General features: G+C 37.9%; 1 protein-coding gene across 1 annotated transcript in view; it reads left to right on the forward strand.

Moving 5' to 3' along the window:
* Positions 1–17,716, forward strand: part of ATXN10 (ataxin 10) — a 108,050-nt gene that overhangs the window by 44,730 nt on the left and 45,604 nt on the right. Inside the window, exons 7-10 of the mRNA XM_075727012.1 lie at positions 453–533; positions 6,364–6,529; positions 11,587–11,695; positions 15,700–15,869. Coding sequence (XP_075583127.1) covers positions 453–533; positions 6,364–6,529; positions 11,587–11,695; positions 15,700–15,869 — 526 coding nt within the window. The remainder of the gene's footprint in view (positions 1–452; positions 534–6,363; positions 6,530–11,586; positions 11,696–15,699; positions 15,870–17,716) is intronic.

The raw sequence follows: 17,716 nt of genomic DNA on the forward strand, positions 1-17,716 counted from the left end.
CGAAGCTTTGTTAGAATTTCTTTAAAAGAGAATTTATTTGGGCACTTTTTGGACTGTTTGGTGGGCTAAAAACAGTATTATGATGAGTAGCATAATAGTTTCGAAGTTTGAACTTAGGCTTTTTGCTGAGATACTTAAACAATTGGATGAGTGTTTTATTATTTGAATTGTGGTGTGCCTTTTGTATAACTGGCAAAAGACTCTAACCAGCTTTCCTTCAGGCATGTGAGTAAAAGTGCACTGAATTGATGAGAAATGGCCATTGCTGTATTAGGAAAAATACTGCAGAACAATGTGCATTTATTTTGTGACAATCTGTATCTATTAGCAAATAGGAACAGAAGCATGCCACGTGGTCATCAACAAGTAAAAATAACCAGCACCATTTGGAGTAAATGTGCTGGTTTTGTAGCACCAGTAACACTTTTTTTTCTTTTTCTTTCTTTCTTTAGGTTCTTGATTGTTACAGACCATTTGCTGAAATGTCCAGAGTTGGTAAAAGCCCTCTATGCCAAACTGAGCAATCAAGAAAGGTAACCCCAAAAACCAGTGTGGCTTTTAGTATTTAGCATTCCATATAGAGTATCCTGTTCACATGATTGAAAAACTGTGTGGTTTCATAGTTGGCACAAAATCTCTAAATACATGTTTCTATGTCAGTAATGGTTTTAAATTGGTTGGTTAACATTACAGCTTAGCCACAACTGGCAGTGATTTATGTAGGGTTGCAGAATCCAGGTTGGCGCCATTACTCGGTAAAGAAATACTTCAAAAAAAAAAAAAAAGACAAGATTTCATGCCTGTGTCTTGATTTCGTAAGAGCACCACACCCTGCAGTGTTTTACAGCTGTATTTGAAATATCCTCAGCTGTTCATACTCCTGTTGTAATTACAAGAAATTAAAAGGAAGCCTTTACTAAAGTTGGAAGTGTATCTAATACTGGTTACCAGAACCTAAAAAACATAGATGTGTAGATGCCCATGATTACTTAATCTTTTACTAAGTCCACTATTGAAAATATAAAATGCTTCAACAAACCTTCACCATGGAAGAAACTAGCTAGTTTTCCTTCAAGCGTTTGAGTAAATGTATGCTGAATTGATGGGAAATGGCCATTGCTGTAATCAGGCAAATGCTCATTTATAATTGCTTTAATAAAGAATCAGGGAAGATAAAAAATTATTTTGTTAGAATAATCAACTTTGGGAAATCCTGTACTATAATTTTACAGCTCCTCCAACTGCTTGAAGATCTTGTGATCTGGTTATGTATTCAGCATGGCTACTTTGTTCCCCATTTGCCCAGGGAAACTGCAAGTTCCCCTTACAGTTTTTGCAGGTGAAAGACAAAGCAGTAAACAAAGCAGTCCCTTAATGTTTTTTTTTTCCTGTGTTTTTTGCTGTGACTAAAGCCACAGTATTACTACAAATGGGGGTACACACGCTATCAGAGATTATAAAGAAACAAAAGGGATGGCAGGCAAAGAAAGAGTATATGATAGGTTGAGAACCATAGATAAAATATCATTAATGTATAGGTATGGGATGGAAAACAAGGGATGGGAATGATAAGGAGGGAAATACTGTCATTTTCCTTTATTCAGGCTGACCAAATGGGAACAAATATGAGCTGTGTGCTTACTGTGCCTGGAGGTAGGGCCTCCTTAACCAGTTAGCAGGAAAGACTGTTTTATGTGAATGAGCTAGATTTAATTCTTGCGGGGGATGTAGTGAATGACTGTTTGTTTGTATGTTTTCATAATCCCTTTGAGGACAGCCAGGACTGGGTTAGGTTGTTCAATTGTACTTAAAGCAATGGATGTAATCAGTTTCTAGAAAGGTCTCAGATGGATTTGTTGCATGCACTGTGGTACAGATGGTGATTGGCTACCTTAACTAAAAGGCTTTTGGTGTGGGCATCATATGGATGATCACATGCGGGATGGCTAGTCACAGCATATTCGCTGAATTTATTATCAATCCCAAGAGTTCTGCAAATCAAGTAAACTCAGTTAAGTTTTTGAAAAACATAATCACAATACAGTTTATTATGAATTTGATACTGCTTAATTTGCTGTCAAACATATGGAAGTAAGCAGTATAGAAGTAGTCCTTTTGCATCCGAGCTATAGAAGAAAACCATGCCATGGCATCTTCCTATATAACGTTAGCATATTTAAGAATGCATTCTTTTGAGATATATGAGGAGACAAATCCAATTCAGATAAAAACATTTTGACTGTCATTAACTGGAGAAAAAAGTAACCGTATAAACCAAAGCATAGGGAATTCATTGTTTCAAAATGAGACAAGAAGCCTTCACCGCAAGAGTTGCCGCATTGGGTGTCCAATAGGGCTGACTAAGTCATAGAAATGAAGAAAGGACAGATGTGGTATTGAGGTGTCTGGGGAAAGCAGCTTGAGCTCATGAATATACAGTATTCTCCATCATGCACATTAAATACACTTACTTTAAATGTATTTACTGAAACGAAATTAAATATGCTAAGAAAGTTTGCGAATACATACGTTAGTGGTGACTCTTAAAGTTGGCAGTTGCCTTAGATAACCAAAGTATATGCAATTGCATAACCGCAGTTATTTGCGCTATTCACAGTATTTGCACTATTCAAAGTATTTCCTGTAATTGAAATCTAGTGCATTTGTGATACTGTGGCCATGGTGCATGCCATGAAGCAGTTCTTGTTGTAGAAGTGGATCTGGAATCTGAATTTCCAATTAAAAGACAAATTCCTAACTTCCGGACAACTTTCTCTTTCATTTCCAAACACGTTTAAGCACTTTGGGGTTGCATGTCTGAGTTTGCAAATGGCCTGAAATAAATACTGTGATAATGTGATCAGCTTTTTTAATGGTATTCTGGCTTTGAAAAGTGTATGATGATGTGACAATGCCTGCTGTTTCTCTGCAAGTGATTATTGCAGAAACATATGGCTACGGTATTGAGCCAAAAGATTGTAGATTCTTGAATTCTTTGCCAGATTTGAGATTTCCCTGCACATGTGTGCAAGTATTTGGCAGAAGTATTTAGAAAAAGCCTGCTTTGCTTTAATCCAGGTTAGCCTTGAGCATGGACAATGTGAGTTAATGCCTTGATAGTCTTAATTACATTGTAAAATCTTCAAAATGAGTACATCTGTGTTGTCACTTTTATGAAGGGGTCTTGCTTTAATTAACAGCAACAAAAATGCAACTGAATAGCTTCAGGTGTTTTTAAGATGCTCAACTACTTGCATCTTTAGTTTTGATTTTTGTGTTATTTCATGTGAATTGTTCTCAGTGAATGATGTAGCCATTGATCAAATTACCAGCAGGGAAACGGGCGCTCAAGTAGTGTAAGTGGTACCGCTTCTTGCTTATGTTCAGCTACAGGGCTGCTAATGTCAGTGTTGTGGTGGGTTTTTCTTGGTAATACTCACAGACACAGGATAGATGAAGGTAGCATTGGACTGTAGTCCTTCACCACAAATCTACCAATTTTCATTTAATAGGATGCTTAAAACTATCGTTCGAAGATGAAAGACTTGGAAAATTTTGAGGAAGGATCTAATTTGTCTCATAGAACCATCGCTGTCAGTGAAGTGTTTCAGGAAAGAAGTCCCAGTCACAGAGAAAGAATGTCCCAGGTGCCTGGCACTTGCTAAGAGGTTATAAACCAAGCACGCTTGATACAAAAATTGTTTGGCGGTGATAAAACTGATAGAATTTTACAATACTATTTTTAGACAGGCTTAGCAGAACTTCACTTTAATTTGCAATAATGAGCTTCCAGATTTAAATTGCACTTAAATTGCACTTTAATGCTGTGGTTTATTTGCAGACCATAGGAGACAGCAATGTGTTTTACTGATGATTGCAAATACTTTATAGTAGTTGTTCTAAGTTCTTGCAAATTTGGTCAGCTTCAGGAAGAACTGGTTTAAATTTGGCTAGGAGAAACAAAAGGCAAGAGATTGACAAAAAGTCTTCCGAAGTGGTGCCTAAAGAAAATGAAGATGACATGGCATAATCATTTCCGAATAGAAATATAATCATAAATATAATATACAAAATTATATTTTAGGTACTGAACTGAGTGTTGCAAAAATTCACGATGAGACATGCTAAAACTGGTACTAACATTTGTCATATCTGTTGTACTTAGCTATAGGCAAACATGTAGGAACCAACTTTGTCATCTGAATGGCTAAACAGTTGTGAGATCGTTTGAAAGAAATGAGCAAATTGCATTGTGTGGGAGAACTAACTTGGAAAAATTGGGGTGAGTCTTGGAAGAAAAATGAGAGAAACAATAGAAGAAAGGAGTGTAAGGGAACTTGCACCAGAACAAAAAGCATTGCTCTCAGGAAATTGTTGGCTGAATGGCAAGACTTGCTTGAAATTCACGGGAAAGATGGGCATGTCCTGAATGACTGTGCCTGGAAGAAAACTCAGGAAAATGGTTTTGACATGAATGCCTAAAGAGAACAGAAAACTTTAAAAGAACTTAGGCACAGGTGGTGTTTTAATGTCACTCCTGTTTCTCCAAAAGGATTATGGTTGTCTAAAAGGGCACCCAATTATATTGCAAGAGGAAGAGTAATGCAAAAAATTCCCCTATAGGCAATAATTTAATCTCACTAATGCAGTTTATGCAAGTATGTGGTGACCCTCTAACTTCTTTAAAGAAGGATTCCTTGTCGTCATTAAATGTGTATTATTTGGACTATTGGTGCAACAATAGCTGACTGGAATTCTGTTATGCAGGAGATAGTCTTGTATTGGAATAATTCCTGTAATCATAAAGTCTGTGAGCAGCCTGTTTACTGAGCGTATGCTTGAAAGGCTCTAAACTTGGTAAAAACTGGCATGTAAAAATGTAAAATGTCTTAGGGATGAATGACATGTCTGTGTACTTAACTTGATTTTTGTATAGTACGCCAAATCCGAAAGCCTTCATTCAGTCAGGGACATTGGGTAACTGGACTCTGGTAGTTTGTAGATGGGCAAACGTGTGGTACCCAGCTGTAACCTGCAGAACAAACAGAACGACTGTTCTGTGTCGGTGCTCCATCACATACATAAGTGAAGCCTGTGAGAGAGGTTACCAGTGTTTGACAGCCTTCTGTCTGGAGTCCACCCTTTCCCAAATGTGCTGAGCGCATTTCTGTGCTACCGTGTTGAAAAAGCATTTTGTCCTCATTCAGATAATTGTTTAATGCAGCTGTATTAATGACATTGAGGGTTGAGTTTAGTAAGAACTGAGTAGCTGTTATGTGATTAATAGGGGTGGGTTCTTGGAGGTTAATAAAGCAGTGACCGTGCTTTTTCCACAGAAAAAGACATTTCTCTTCCCCTTGTGACAACCTGCTTGGTAAATTTAAAAAAAAGAAAAAGCATTTGAACTATTCCACATGTTTAAATGTCAGTCCTTCCATCTGAATTGCAAATATTTTAGTGAAAGAAAACCCTGAGCCTGCTCTTGAATTCATTCAATAAATAGCGCTCTTTCAGGTTGAGAGAATTACAGTGGGACTTCACTAACCCATGGGCTCCTCTGCGCTGGAGTTGAACAGGGAAGCTGTAGGAGGGCCTCTGCCATGATAAAGTCCTGCTTCCACAAAATACTCCCAGTCTGCCCTAACATGAAGGGGTATCGGAAATAAAACGACATTAAAGCTGTTAAAATAAATGACCCAAGTACATTTTATAGAGCAGCTTCGCTATGTATCCACTTACTTGCTGGTTTAATACACTGAATAACTTTTACTGGGTATATGAGTAATTAACCTGGATTTACTGTAGTCTGTCTAGTGGCAATTATAAAACAGCTGTAAAGAACCGAGTGTGCATATCAATTTTTATTTCCCCTGTTCCTGCTCAGAATTGCTTTGGGGTTGGGGAGGAGAATTAGTGAAGGAGCGCGTGCAAGGCAAGGGCTGTGAAAAGCTGGTATTTTCAAACGGAAGCTGTCAAATAGTCTGTGTTTATTTTGCTGAACTTAACAACAGCTTTTAAGAGCTGCTTTGGTGGAAATTTTAGACATACGGAATATGCAGTCACAGTAATGTTATGTTAGGACATAAGAAATTAGAAATTGAAATAGACTTGAGAAAAATATTGACTTGACTGTCTGGCCAGATTGTATTAATTGAATGATGAATTAAATTAATGGTGTGCAGAAATAAACCAGCGAACAGGAACTGATTGTCAGTGTTCATAAGACTTCTTAATTTTTAAAAATCAGCTCTGGTACTAGCATGTTAGTGGTTTGTATCATTTTTAACAACTGTATCTGCTTATTCTACTGATAATTCTCTATGGCTTAGTGAATTTGATTAACACGTTGTTTTCTGATTCTAGAGTTACTTTGTTAGAGCTGATAATGGCGACAGTAAGTGAGAAGAACCCAGTCACCAGTGAAGAAATGGATGTGTTCATGAGACATGCTGACTTCCTTTCTGGCTGTTTCCAAGAGAAATGTGAAGCTGTGCTCAAGTTAACTTCTGCAGCAGATGCAGAAGATGAGGTATGACTGATAAAAAACATTATAGTACTAGAATCTGAAGTGGTGAGTCTTTATTGCCACTATTACCCAAGTGGCACTTGTGTACATTCCCAGTTTACTTTATATTGGGAAAACAGTGACAGAGTTCACAGGAGAATCTGTAAGACAGCAGCCCAGTTTTGCTTTTAATTTGAGGATGACAAAGAATATGGTACTTTGAGATAGAAATAAATCTACCATATTGTTAAAGATCTCAAAATTTAAAAAATGGTCAAGTTGTCACATGTTTGGATGTTTTATTATGTTCTTACTAAGGATCACTTCTATAATTTATTTGGGTTGTGAATTATATTTTATTCAAATAGGAATAAAAAATTAAAATATTTATTTAATTTATAGGTGGGAAGCGGCATCTCCCCCCCCCCCCCCCCCCCCCTTAAAATTGGGGTAAAAATGGAGTAAATGCTTTTTCTTCCTAGTAGTACTAAAGTAAGTAAATCTTGGGGGGTGGGGTGGGTGTTAAACTTCAATAACTGATGATAATTTGATAACTAATACATCATTAAGGTCCCAAATACTAGTTCTTTGAAAATGCATTTGGCTACTTGTAAGACAGGTATTCCTGATCTCTGTTTGGGCCCTGGAGCATCAAGTTCTGATCATGGAGAGCTGTGGCGTGTGTGTGATTGGCTCAGCGCAGGGGAGCTGTCTGAAATGTGTAGTGATCCTCCCTGCAAGCGAGGGCTTTTGTTACTGACTCTTCCCCATTTCCCCATGATTTGGGGCTCTTTGGTGGACCTTGGATGGCTCTGAGAAGGCGACACTCCTGAGGCCCGCTAGCATCCACAGCATCAAGTTGCAGAGCTTGCTGGGCTCTTAGTGACAGAGGGCTCCTGTCTCCTGAGCACCCAGACACTTGCCCCAACTCCAGTCCACTTGGAAGAAATCTGTTATTGCTTCAGACTTAATGAACTGGTTCTGTTGAGGATGGCCACAATGAAGTCCATTTGCAAGCTAAATAGGAAGGCTTTTATGGGTCAGAGATGGTTTGTGGGTTGCACTTTGGGAACCTCTGATGCAGTCCTGCATGGCCTTATTTTATTTCTTCTTTATGAAGTATCCAAGAGTTGCTGGCTACTTGCCACACCATGTGGTGCAGCAGGGAGGTTTAGGCCATCTAAGGGTAGAGGTCTTTTCAAATAATCTGGTGTTCTATTTTTCCTCTTACTTTCAACAAGCTGCTTGAAGATCTAACAACGCCTTTGGGAATACAGAAAGCAACTTGCACCATAACTTGCAGTGACCTTATTTGTGCTGTGTTAGGTCACTGTACTGTGAGCAGGCACTGCCAGGTTATATTAGTCTCAGTTCTTGATCCCTCTCATATAGATAAAGTTTTAATGTTTTCAGCTGATTTGGGGGCGAGTTTTGTTCTGTTTTGTTTTTTTAAGACAACTAGCCAGAAAACTAAAAGCTTAAGAAATTTAATACGTTTTACTCAAACATAGAATTAGTTAATCACTGATTCTGATTCACTAATCACTGATTAGTTAATCACTGATTAATCATGCTTAGTTTCAGAAGTGTAATTAACATATTTTCTTAATATCTTAAAAGGATATTGAAAAGTCACATCTAGCTTGCCAAGGGACCACAGTGGTATGTTGAAATTGTGTTACCCAATACATGTGTAGTCAGAAGCATTTTATTGTTAAAACAAAACTAACCTGAATAGTTTCATTTGTAGAAACTCTTGAGAACGGCTGTCACAACTAATTTACTATCAAAGTGAAAAAAATACTGATTTTTAAATGCTTTTATATGATAATGTTACACAATGCTGTACTTGACTTTGTTTGTTTGTTTAAATGGGCACAAGAATTTTAAATGTATGTTGAGAGGTGTTATGGGAAGGTATTAAAAATCACTTTATGAGGAGGTGATAGTTGGATGCATTAAAAAAAAAAAACAACCACACAGCAATCTCTTCTTATCTGTCCAAGAAGCACAGCTTTCCCACACACACTCCCAACTGCTTAGTCTAAGTTATGTTAAAAAACTTAATTGACTACTTCTGGAAAAGGTATCAGCTTGGCAGGAAGAGGACACATACTGAGACAATTCCATCTTCCCCCGCCCCCTTCTCTCTCCATTGCTCTCTTTTTTCTGCCCTTCCCCTCTCCCCCTGCTTTTTTTTAATCCTGTGTGGTTACTTTCCAAGTATTCTGTGGTTTCAGTTCTTGGAAAAAAACATTTGTTTGCGCCTAGCAGAAGGAGGTCTCTGTCCAACTTGAAGGTGCTGGGACAGCAGTATTGAGAATATTACTGTGTAACTTGCCCTGCTTGACACTGACTTTTTATCCTTCTCTCACATAAACTTGATGTGTGATAAGTTGAGTATCACTGGTGGGAAACATGAATCGTTTAACAAGCGCAAAATATAAGTCGTAATAGCTGAATAAATGGAGAGCAATGACAAGAATAGTTTTTAAAAAGCGTGGGTATATGCATATTGTGTGTATACATTTATTCATAACATATGCTTGCCATGGGAAAAGAAATTCCAGCTTAAATTCATAAACCAGTTTCTTTTCTTACTAGAAATGGTCAAAAATTGTACCGATTTCTCCTTGATTATATAAATATTTTAGTTTTTGCATAAGAGTTGTACTTAACTGAAAAAAATGCAATTGTGCATGTAGAGTCTGTCATTAAAAATGCTTTAGGCAACATCTGTGATATTAAACTAAACTCTTCCTGGACTTTTCTGTGGCCCTGAAGCCAAGTGCCTTGGTCAGGCTATGTCTGTACTAGTAAGCTGTCTTAGCCTCCAAAACTGGGAGGCCACATTTGAAAACTGTCTTTTGGGAACAGTCCTTGAACTGGCCTGACTCCCAAAATGTTGTCTGGGTGCCCCATCCGCTGTTTAATTTATTATATGTGGACACTGCCTTTTTTCCCTAGGGAACCTCAGGTCTTGTCGCTTCCATCTCAAACCAATGAAAAGCTAATCATATGCTTCTGCAGTGCTTAAACCAATGTTTAAAATAGCTTTTCCATTATAAGCCTGACTTCAACATCAGTTTGCTTTCACTAACTTTGAAGCATACTTGCAAACTAAAACCCTTCCCTGGATTCTAAGTTCTTATTTCATCTCTTTGTAAGGAACATCTTTTCTGAGTCTCTCTTGAAGTATGTTTAGTTAAAAACTCTTCAATTATTTCCTTATTTCCTTATCAGATTATATCCACATCAAGATGTCTGTCAGATTTCAGAATATTTTGGGGTTTGAACAGCATCTTGTTGCTGAACTTAAAAAGGAAGTATTCTGCTTTATTGCCTTTCTTTTGTACAGGTGGAGGCAAAAAAAAAAAAAATTGTAAAGTTGGGGCATGGGGGTGTACCCAACCAGAGATATTTAAACAGTTTTTGAAAGTATCAAGTTTCAAATATAGATAAGAATTTGGGGGTTCTTTTGTGCATTTTACATAATCTGTTCCTCTTCTCAAATCTAGATGGAGCATTTGCTGAACTGAGCCAGGTGATGGGATAAGAGAAAAGGAGAGGTGGTAGTATAGCACCCTGGGAAGAAATATGTAGAGGACAGTGAAGAAGGGCATTTAAAGAAAAAGGTGGTGGGGGGAGGTGAAAAAGGATAAGGCTGAGAAAAGAAAAAAACACACCTCAAAGTGTCTGCTGCTACAGAGCTTGCATTATGTGTGTGGGTAATGGGGTACACATGGGCAGCAAGAGCTGTTGTACCTTCCTGGTGTGATTTATAGTTGCCTATTGATACGTGTTCGCTTGACAGTTGTAAAGCGTGTAACCTTTTCTTGTGCAAAGGTGTTAAGTGAAGGAGCTGAAGAGGCTTTTGGTTAAGCTGCTGTCTTGCGACAATGCAAAATGGCTTAAAAATTGTGAATACCTGCTTACTGTCTGTGAAATACAGTTGGGGTATTCTTACTTTATAACAGGACAATGACCAATGTATTCAGAGGCTGGTTTTGTGCTGTTGAAAGGAATTTATTTAATAACTTATTGAATTATTTATTGAATAACTTAGGGCAAGACCTGCACCTTCCTGTATGAGGAAAAGAGTGAAAATACAGCTTTAGGATCTGGACCTTCTATCAATTTGTTATCTTCCAGGAGCATAGGAAGGAACAAAGAATAGATATAATCGTAGTACTTAATTACTGAACACTATTGTTGATGAGTTCAATTATGTTATATTGATTATATGGATTCAAAAATATACTGTTGGTAAGAAAATGTCTCTCTTTCCTGGACCAGACAAGGCAGGAATAGTTACTGTGACCTGTGTCAGAGCCTTTTCAAGGCTACTTGCAGTTTATGTACCACACCTTGTGTGGAATCATCTTGTTCTTGAGCAGTATGTGGTGTTCCAAATTATGCCATATGCTCTTCAGGTAGTTTCTGTAAGTGCTGGATTGTCATTATAAGCACGCATCAACATAGTCTGTGAGAAAAAATAGTTCTCTGGCTGAATAAATAATATGCAAATAAAATTCTGTGTCTCATAGCTAACCAAAATGCTGCATCTATGATCCCAATCCTATTTACCCAAGAATAATGTAAATTCTCGCAGCCAAAGTTCATTTGACCACAGAACTTTACAGAATTCCTGCGGATAACAAATTGGTGTCTTGCAGGCGGTGTTTGTGTCTTTAAAGTGGGACGCTCCTACTGAATAAACTCAAAGAAAACATTTATACAGAAATAATTTTCTCAGCTAGTAATTTTCTGCATTTCTGCTTTTGGAAGCTACTCTGTTTTTGTTAAAATTTTATCCCTTATGGCTCTGTTTTGGTTTCCCCATGATTTTTCAGGGCACATATAACACTGTTTGGCTGTAGAAAAGAAATTATTGCAGTGTAATACATTATTGTTATTGTAGAAAGATGTCCTCATTTTATATAAATTTATTCTTGGCAGTTTAGAAGACCTGCAAAGAACCTGAGGTGCTGAGAGTTCCTGTCCTCTGTTTAGATCGTCAGTTTTATGTTCTTCTGGTTTCCTTCATAAGCCATTTCCAGAAATGTAATTTTCATTTACAGGAAGCACTGGTTACAATTCGTCTTCTTGACGTTCTTTGTGAAATGACATCAAACAATGGACAGCTAGAACATCTACAGGCTTTGCCTGGTTTGCTTGAAACAGCCACAGGTGAGTGAAAGCCACAAGGTTTATTAACTGTTGGCTTGCTCCAAATCATGTTGCTCAGTGAATGAAAACATGTTTTTCGCAACTGGTGGTAATTATGATTCTGACCTTTTAATAAAATAAGTAAATAGGAGATTGAGTTAATCTACATTTTCAAATATTTGATTTGTTCCTGGAATTTTTCTGCTTCTCTACTTGCTCTGTTGGCTCCTATTACCCAACAGAGCCTTGATTCAACTGTCAGCAATGTGCTATTTATACAGTAAGAGTTGTGCAAAGGACAGCTGCTTCTTACGTTCTTCCACTGGCTGAATATGTGTGGAAGAATTTCCTCAAGAAGTAGAAAAAGGACTTTTCCATGCCTGTTCCTTCTGTTTCCCAAATTCCTGTAAACTGAAACTAAGTACAGTTTGAATGTTCTTAACTAAAGTCAGCTACTTTTAAAGGTCAGTTTGAAAGAAGCTTTCTTCTGCTAAGAAACAACAAGCAAAGGCCTGTACACAAAGAAAAGTAAGCCAGGATGGTCCAGAGAGACCCTATATATTTGGGAAGGAAGGAGGAAGAGACTTTCTGAGACTGATGCATGCCACCATTTTCTGAGAAAATTGTGAAAGTTTATGGATTTTAAAGAGAAATGTGTAGTATTTTGGCTAAAAAAAAAAAGAAAAAGGCTGAAACAGCTGTTAACTATGACTATTTTGAGATGTTTGGAGGGTCCTTGACATTAAAAAAAACCCCAAATCCCAAAAAAAACAAAAAAACCCAAACCAAAAAACAACCCAACCTCCATTTTTTATGATAAGTTCAGAGCTTTATTGTTTACAGTAAGATGACTAACAACAAAAACTATTTTGTGCATGCGTGTGTTTTTTGAGGAAACTCAAAGTTATGCATTGTGTTGTCTGAAAGCTTGTATAAGTCTTCCAACTTAAATGGGAATTTCGAGGAGCTGCAGATCAGTTAAGTTTAGCAGCCTATAGGCCAGTCCTTCTTTCCCTAGCTGTGCACAGACTGACTTTTCTCCCCAGCTGCCTCCAGGCTGATGAAACATGGGTGCAGGCTAGAACGTTGTTACCACGTGCATCCTATGTATTTCCCACAAGCCCTCAGCCAACAGGAATTTATCAACTCGTGTAGTTTCTCTTTAAGACTACCTTTTGGCTACAAGACTCCTTCAAGCCTGGATTAGCAAAAAGGAAAAAAACTGTATTGATGTGTTATATCAACTTCAGTATTTAGTTCTGAAGACCAGAAGAATAAGGATAGATAGTGCAAAAGATTTTCATCTAATAGATCTTTTGATAAAGCAGTTCTTCTCTTCAGTTTATATCATGAGAAATTTCTATTGGAAATTACTAAAAGATTGATTGAAAGAGCTGAAAAATATGTGAATGATCATTTAAGTATCAACTAAGGAGTGTGTTTTGCTATTTTCATTAATTGTTGGATTAAGTTAGACAGTAATACTGCAGTGTTAATATCTTTAGCACTGTTAGCAGCTTGATTGCACAGTGTTTGGGGAATATCATCAGGGAGGTAAATGGTCTTTTGGATTGAGGGGCATTTTGGAAGAGTTGCTCTTTGGGATAATGAGAGAACGGCAGACTGAGGTGTCCTTTAGTTGAGAGCATGGGTGACATCCCGGGAGCAGTTGCTGTGTTGTGTTGATGTGCAATGTTTGAGAGGAGCACTGTTCTCTCTGGGTTGGCATCATGCATGGAAGGTGGCTGCTTTTCTTCCACCTTTTCCTGTACCTCTCTTTCCAGGTAGGTGCATTGCTTATTGCATTTTTGTCTGCACTGTAATAAAATTTGAAGAGTTTTGTTTACTGTTTTGAGGGTCTTCTGTTTTATTTTTTGGTTTCAATCCTTTTGTTCAGGGCTTCCTCTTAAGGGCAGGCAGAAGGTTTGGGAAGACCATGGAATTCCCTGTTATGTGTTTATGTGGGGGGAAAATACCATGACTATCAGGCAAGGAAGCACACAAAGTGAATGCCATGAGAAGGAATAGTATGGCCAGCAGGAGCAGGAAAGTGATTGTCCCCCTGTACTCAGCACTGGTGAGGCCGCACCTGGAATACTGTGTCCGGTTTTGGGCCCCTCAGTACAAGAAGGACATTGAGGTGCTGGAGCGTGTTCAGAGAAGAGCGATGAAGCTGGTGAAGGGTCTGGAGCACAGGCCTTATGAGGAGCGGCTGAGGGAACTGGGGTTGTTTAGTCTGGAGAAGAGGAGGCTGAGGGGAGACCTTATGGCTCTCTACAGCTACCTGAAAGGAGGTTGTAGTGAGGTGGGTATTGGTCTCTTCTCCCAAGTAGATAACGATAGGATGAGAGGAAATGGCCTCAAGCTGTGTCAGGGGAGGTTTAGATTGGATATTAGGAAAAATTTCTTCACGGAAAGAGTGATGAAGCATTGGAACAGGCTGCCCAGAGAGGTGGTGGAGTCACCATCCCTGGAAGTGTTCAAAAAATGGGTAGATGTGGCACTCTGGGACATGGTTTAGTGGGCATGGTGGTGTTGAGTTGATGGTTGGACTGATGATCTTAGAGGCCCCTTCCAACCTTAATGTTTCCTAGTTTTTACTTTCATTAAAAAATAATCCAGCCACGAAGCCAGGAAACATGAAATTTCTACTCTACCCTTAATTGGTTTAGTGATGGACTTGGTAATGTTAGGTTAATGGTTGGACTGGATGATCTTAAAGGTCTTTTCCCACCTAAACGATTCTATGATTCTATTCTATGATTCTATGATGTGAGACACTGCTGATTTTTATGAATTTACAAAAGCAAATAAATTTCTATGAAAGAAGATTGTTAAAAGCTATTTTGTGATGACATTTTTTAGGGGCAGTCAGGAGATTGATTGTATTTTCCTAGTTTAAAATATAAACAAATAGAAGTGGTAGCTCTCATACGGGAGGCCTCTAGGCCCTGTTACAATTTTATATTTAAAAAAAAAAACCTACCAAAAATGTAGTTACCTCCTTATCAGCACAGAGATTTTTTTCTTCTGTATCAGCCATCTGGGAGTGAAACTATAATATGAGGACCTATGAAGTTACTTCTAATTTAAATCCAGGAAATCTAGTGCCTATTCCACTACGCATGTTGTCACATCTGGAGCAGAAGAAGCATAGGGCTTAATTACTGCCCTGTGCTACAACCTGGGTTTGCTACATCTTTATTGTTCCAGTGTAAGTTGCATGAAGCATCCTGAGGATGATGGCATGCGAGGCCATTTATTAGTATTGCAGGTCACTTAGAGGAGAAATACTTCATAATTTTTAAATACAGGCACAGCCTTTAGTGAATTGGCTTCTCAGCTGTATGGGCTCTCAGGTGTTCACATGATTTCAGCTTTTCTTCTGGGTGTGGTCTCTTTGTGGAATGTCTTTTTTCACAGATTTTGGTTTTCCTTCTCCCTGATTTCTCTCTGGAGCATTGTAGAAAAAATCCTAGTTGCTGTCAACTAGCATTTACCATACAGGAACACTAGTATTTCTCAGCTGACAAGATTATGGCACTGAAGGATTTGTAAAGATGTGTCAAGGTGCTAGATGTACTCAAAATCTTTTCTTATACTACAGAGCTAGGAAAGGACTGGAGAAGGGAGAAAAAAGGAGTTCTGTGATTAGTATGTGTTGCTGTGACAAGTTTGAACTGAAGGAAGTTTTCTAAAAAACTTGGGTTTAGAAATATATTTACAGTGCCAGAATCATCAACAGCCTACAAATTCTGACTCTTCAGGTAGAGACCTATACCACCAGACTTCAGACTTAATGTCTGAACTATGTAAGTGTGTAAAAAGGATGCAAAAATACATTCTGACCTTGGGATGGCCTTTTATGGTTATACTACCACAAATTAAGAAATTAAGAAAACTTTCAAAGTTCTTTTGACATATTGCTGAATGTCTGAAATTATGTTGATTAACTTTGAACCTAAGAATTAGTAGTAAAGCTCTGTACAAAGTGATACTAATTAAAATATTCTTGTTTTCTGTAGATACCCTGAGATTAACTCATATTGCTGGGAAACAGGCTGTAAATATTTTCACTGCCACACATGCTATGACAGGGCAGGAAGAAATTTCACATCCAGCTGTGGGTTTTAAATCTCATCTCATTCGTTTGATTGGAAATTTGTGTTACAAAAATAAGGAAAACCAAGACAAGGTAAGTTTATACATTTTTTGTCTGGCAGAACTCTGATGTGTGAACAGATGTGTATGCCTGACCATGACTTTACTGATGAAAATATATTGTTGATCTATGAATAGAGATTAGAATTGGTCATGTAAAGGAGGTAAATTTTTTTTAGTGTCTTTGAGTTTCTGTAACAGGTATGCTAACTTTTTAATAACAATGTGATATGTGCCTGTCTACCTTTTACTTCAGTCCTAAAGAATGCAAGCCGGTGCCTAATTCCTTTATTGTTTTCACATTTGCACTTTCTTTGGAAAGAAAATGTCTGAGACTAAACCTCGACTTCACTTTGAAGGGAAATGGATGGGAATTGTTGTGTGAACTTTATTTTAAATCCTTGAATTAGTCTCTAATGCTTTTTCCCTTCTCCCTCCTTAAATTTTTTCATGCCACTTCAAAAATGTAGGTCTGCTTCCATCAAATAACTTTGAACCCTTTATCTTCAGAATTCATGTATGGAAAATTAGTTTTGTTTCCACAAGAGGAAAAAGAGGAAACAGCAGCATGTTTTTAAATATGAAACCTTTTTTTTCTTAGAGTGATAAAAGATGTGGCTTTCCTCCAGGACTTGTTAGACTAACCTGATTTCAGCAAGAAAAGCAGTCATGAAATAATGTTGTCTTACGGTTCATCTGAGCACTTCCAAAACTCAAGTAGCTTACTTTTCTCATTTGGCCTAAGCAACTATGTAGTGTATTACAGTAGCTTCAGCTTAGTGAAAGCTTTCTGTTTCTCTTGTTCTTCCTTGTGAGTTTCTTGTTGTAGAGAAACCCTCTGTTGATTCCCATATCTTTCTTTTCTCTTATAAGTGTCTTTCCTTATGGCAGCCTTGTCCTGGAAGGAAATGATCATCCACGTCCCACGTAGTTAGCGATAGGATGAGAGGAAATGGTCTTAAGCTGCGCCAGGGGAGGTTTAGGTTGGAAATTAGGAAAAATTTCTTTACGGAAAGGGTGGTCAAGAATTGGAACAGGCTGCCCAGAGAGGTGGTGGAGTCACCATCCCTGGAAGTATTTAAAAAACGGGTAGATGTGTCACTTCAGGACATGGTTTAGTCTAGTCTACCCTTGATTGGCTTAGAGTAGACTTGGTAGTGTGGGTTGATGGTTGGACTGGATGATCTTAAAGGTCTTTTCCAACCTAAATGATTCTATGATTCTATGATTCTATGATCTTAAGTAGCTACCACGACAGTAGCCTTTGTTATTGATATTTGTTATTGAACAGGGAAATTTGGGATTGTTTTCCTTTCTTTACTTCATTAATTTGAATCAATGTTTTCTCAAAGCAGCAATTTATAGGCTGGAAAATGAAAAACATAGAACAAAGGCTGTATTGAAGGAGTAACGGGGATAATGGAGTATTTTTACTTCTCTCTTATGATGTCAAATGAGGCCCATGTCAGCAAGTACCAAAAATACAGTAATTAATACTAGTTACTCTGCAGGAAGTTACATATGATGACATACTCTGAGTCTGATTCTGTGTTGCCAAGGAGCTGTTGAGACATTGAGTCCTGCAAAATCAATCTCTGTTAGAAGCTTGTTTCATAAATATTTTTGTTGTTGTTGATTACTTCATTTTACAAAGATAATAGATTCTTTTCTACTGATGCCATCAAATCTGGTTTCAACTGCTGCAGTGTCTACCAGTTAGACTTTTATAATGGTAGGAGGCATTTTCATAGTGTATGAGGGGTGCGCTCCCATTTCCTTTGTTTTTTTTTCGGCAGGGTAAAGAAGTGGAAAATCTGAGGAATGCTACCCTCTTTGTCTGACAAATGCTAATAGTGTGGGCATATAGATGGACAATATGGT

The sequence above is a fragment of the Pelecanus crispus genome, chromosome 1 (genome assembly GCF_030463565.1).
Source record: "Pelecanus crispus isolate bPelCri1 chromosome 1, bPelCri1.pri, whole genome shotgun sequence".
Classification (NCBI taxonomy): Eukaryota; Metazoa; Chordata; class Aves; order Pelecaniformes; family Pelecanidae; genus Pelecanus; species Pelecanus crispus.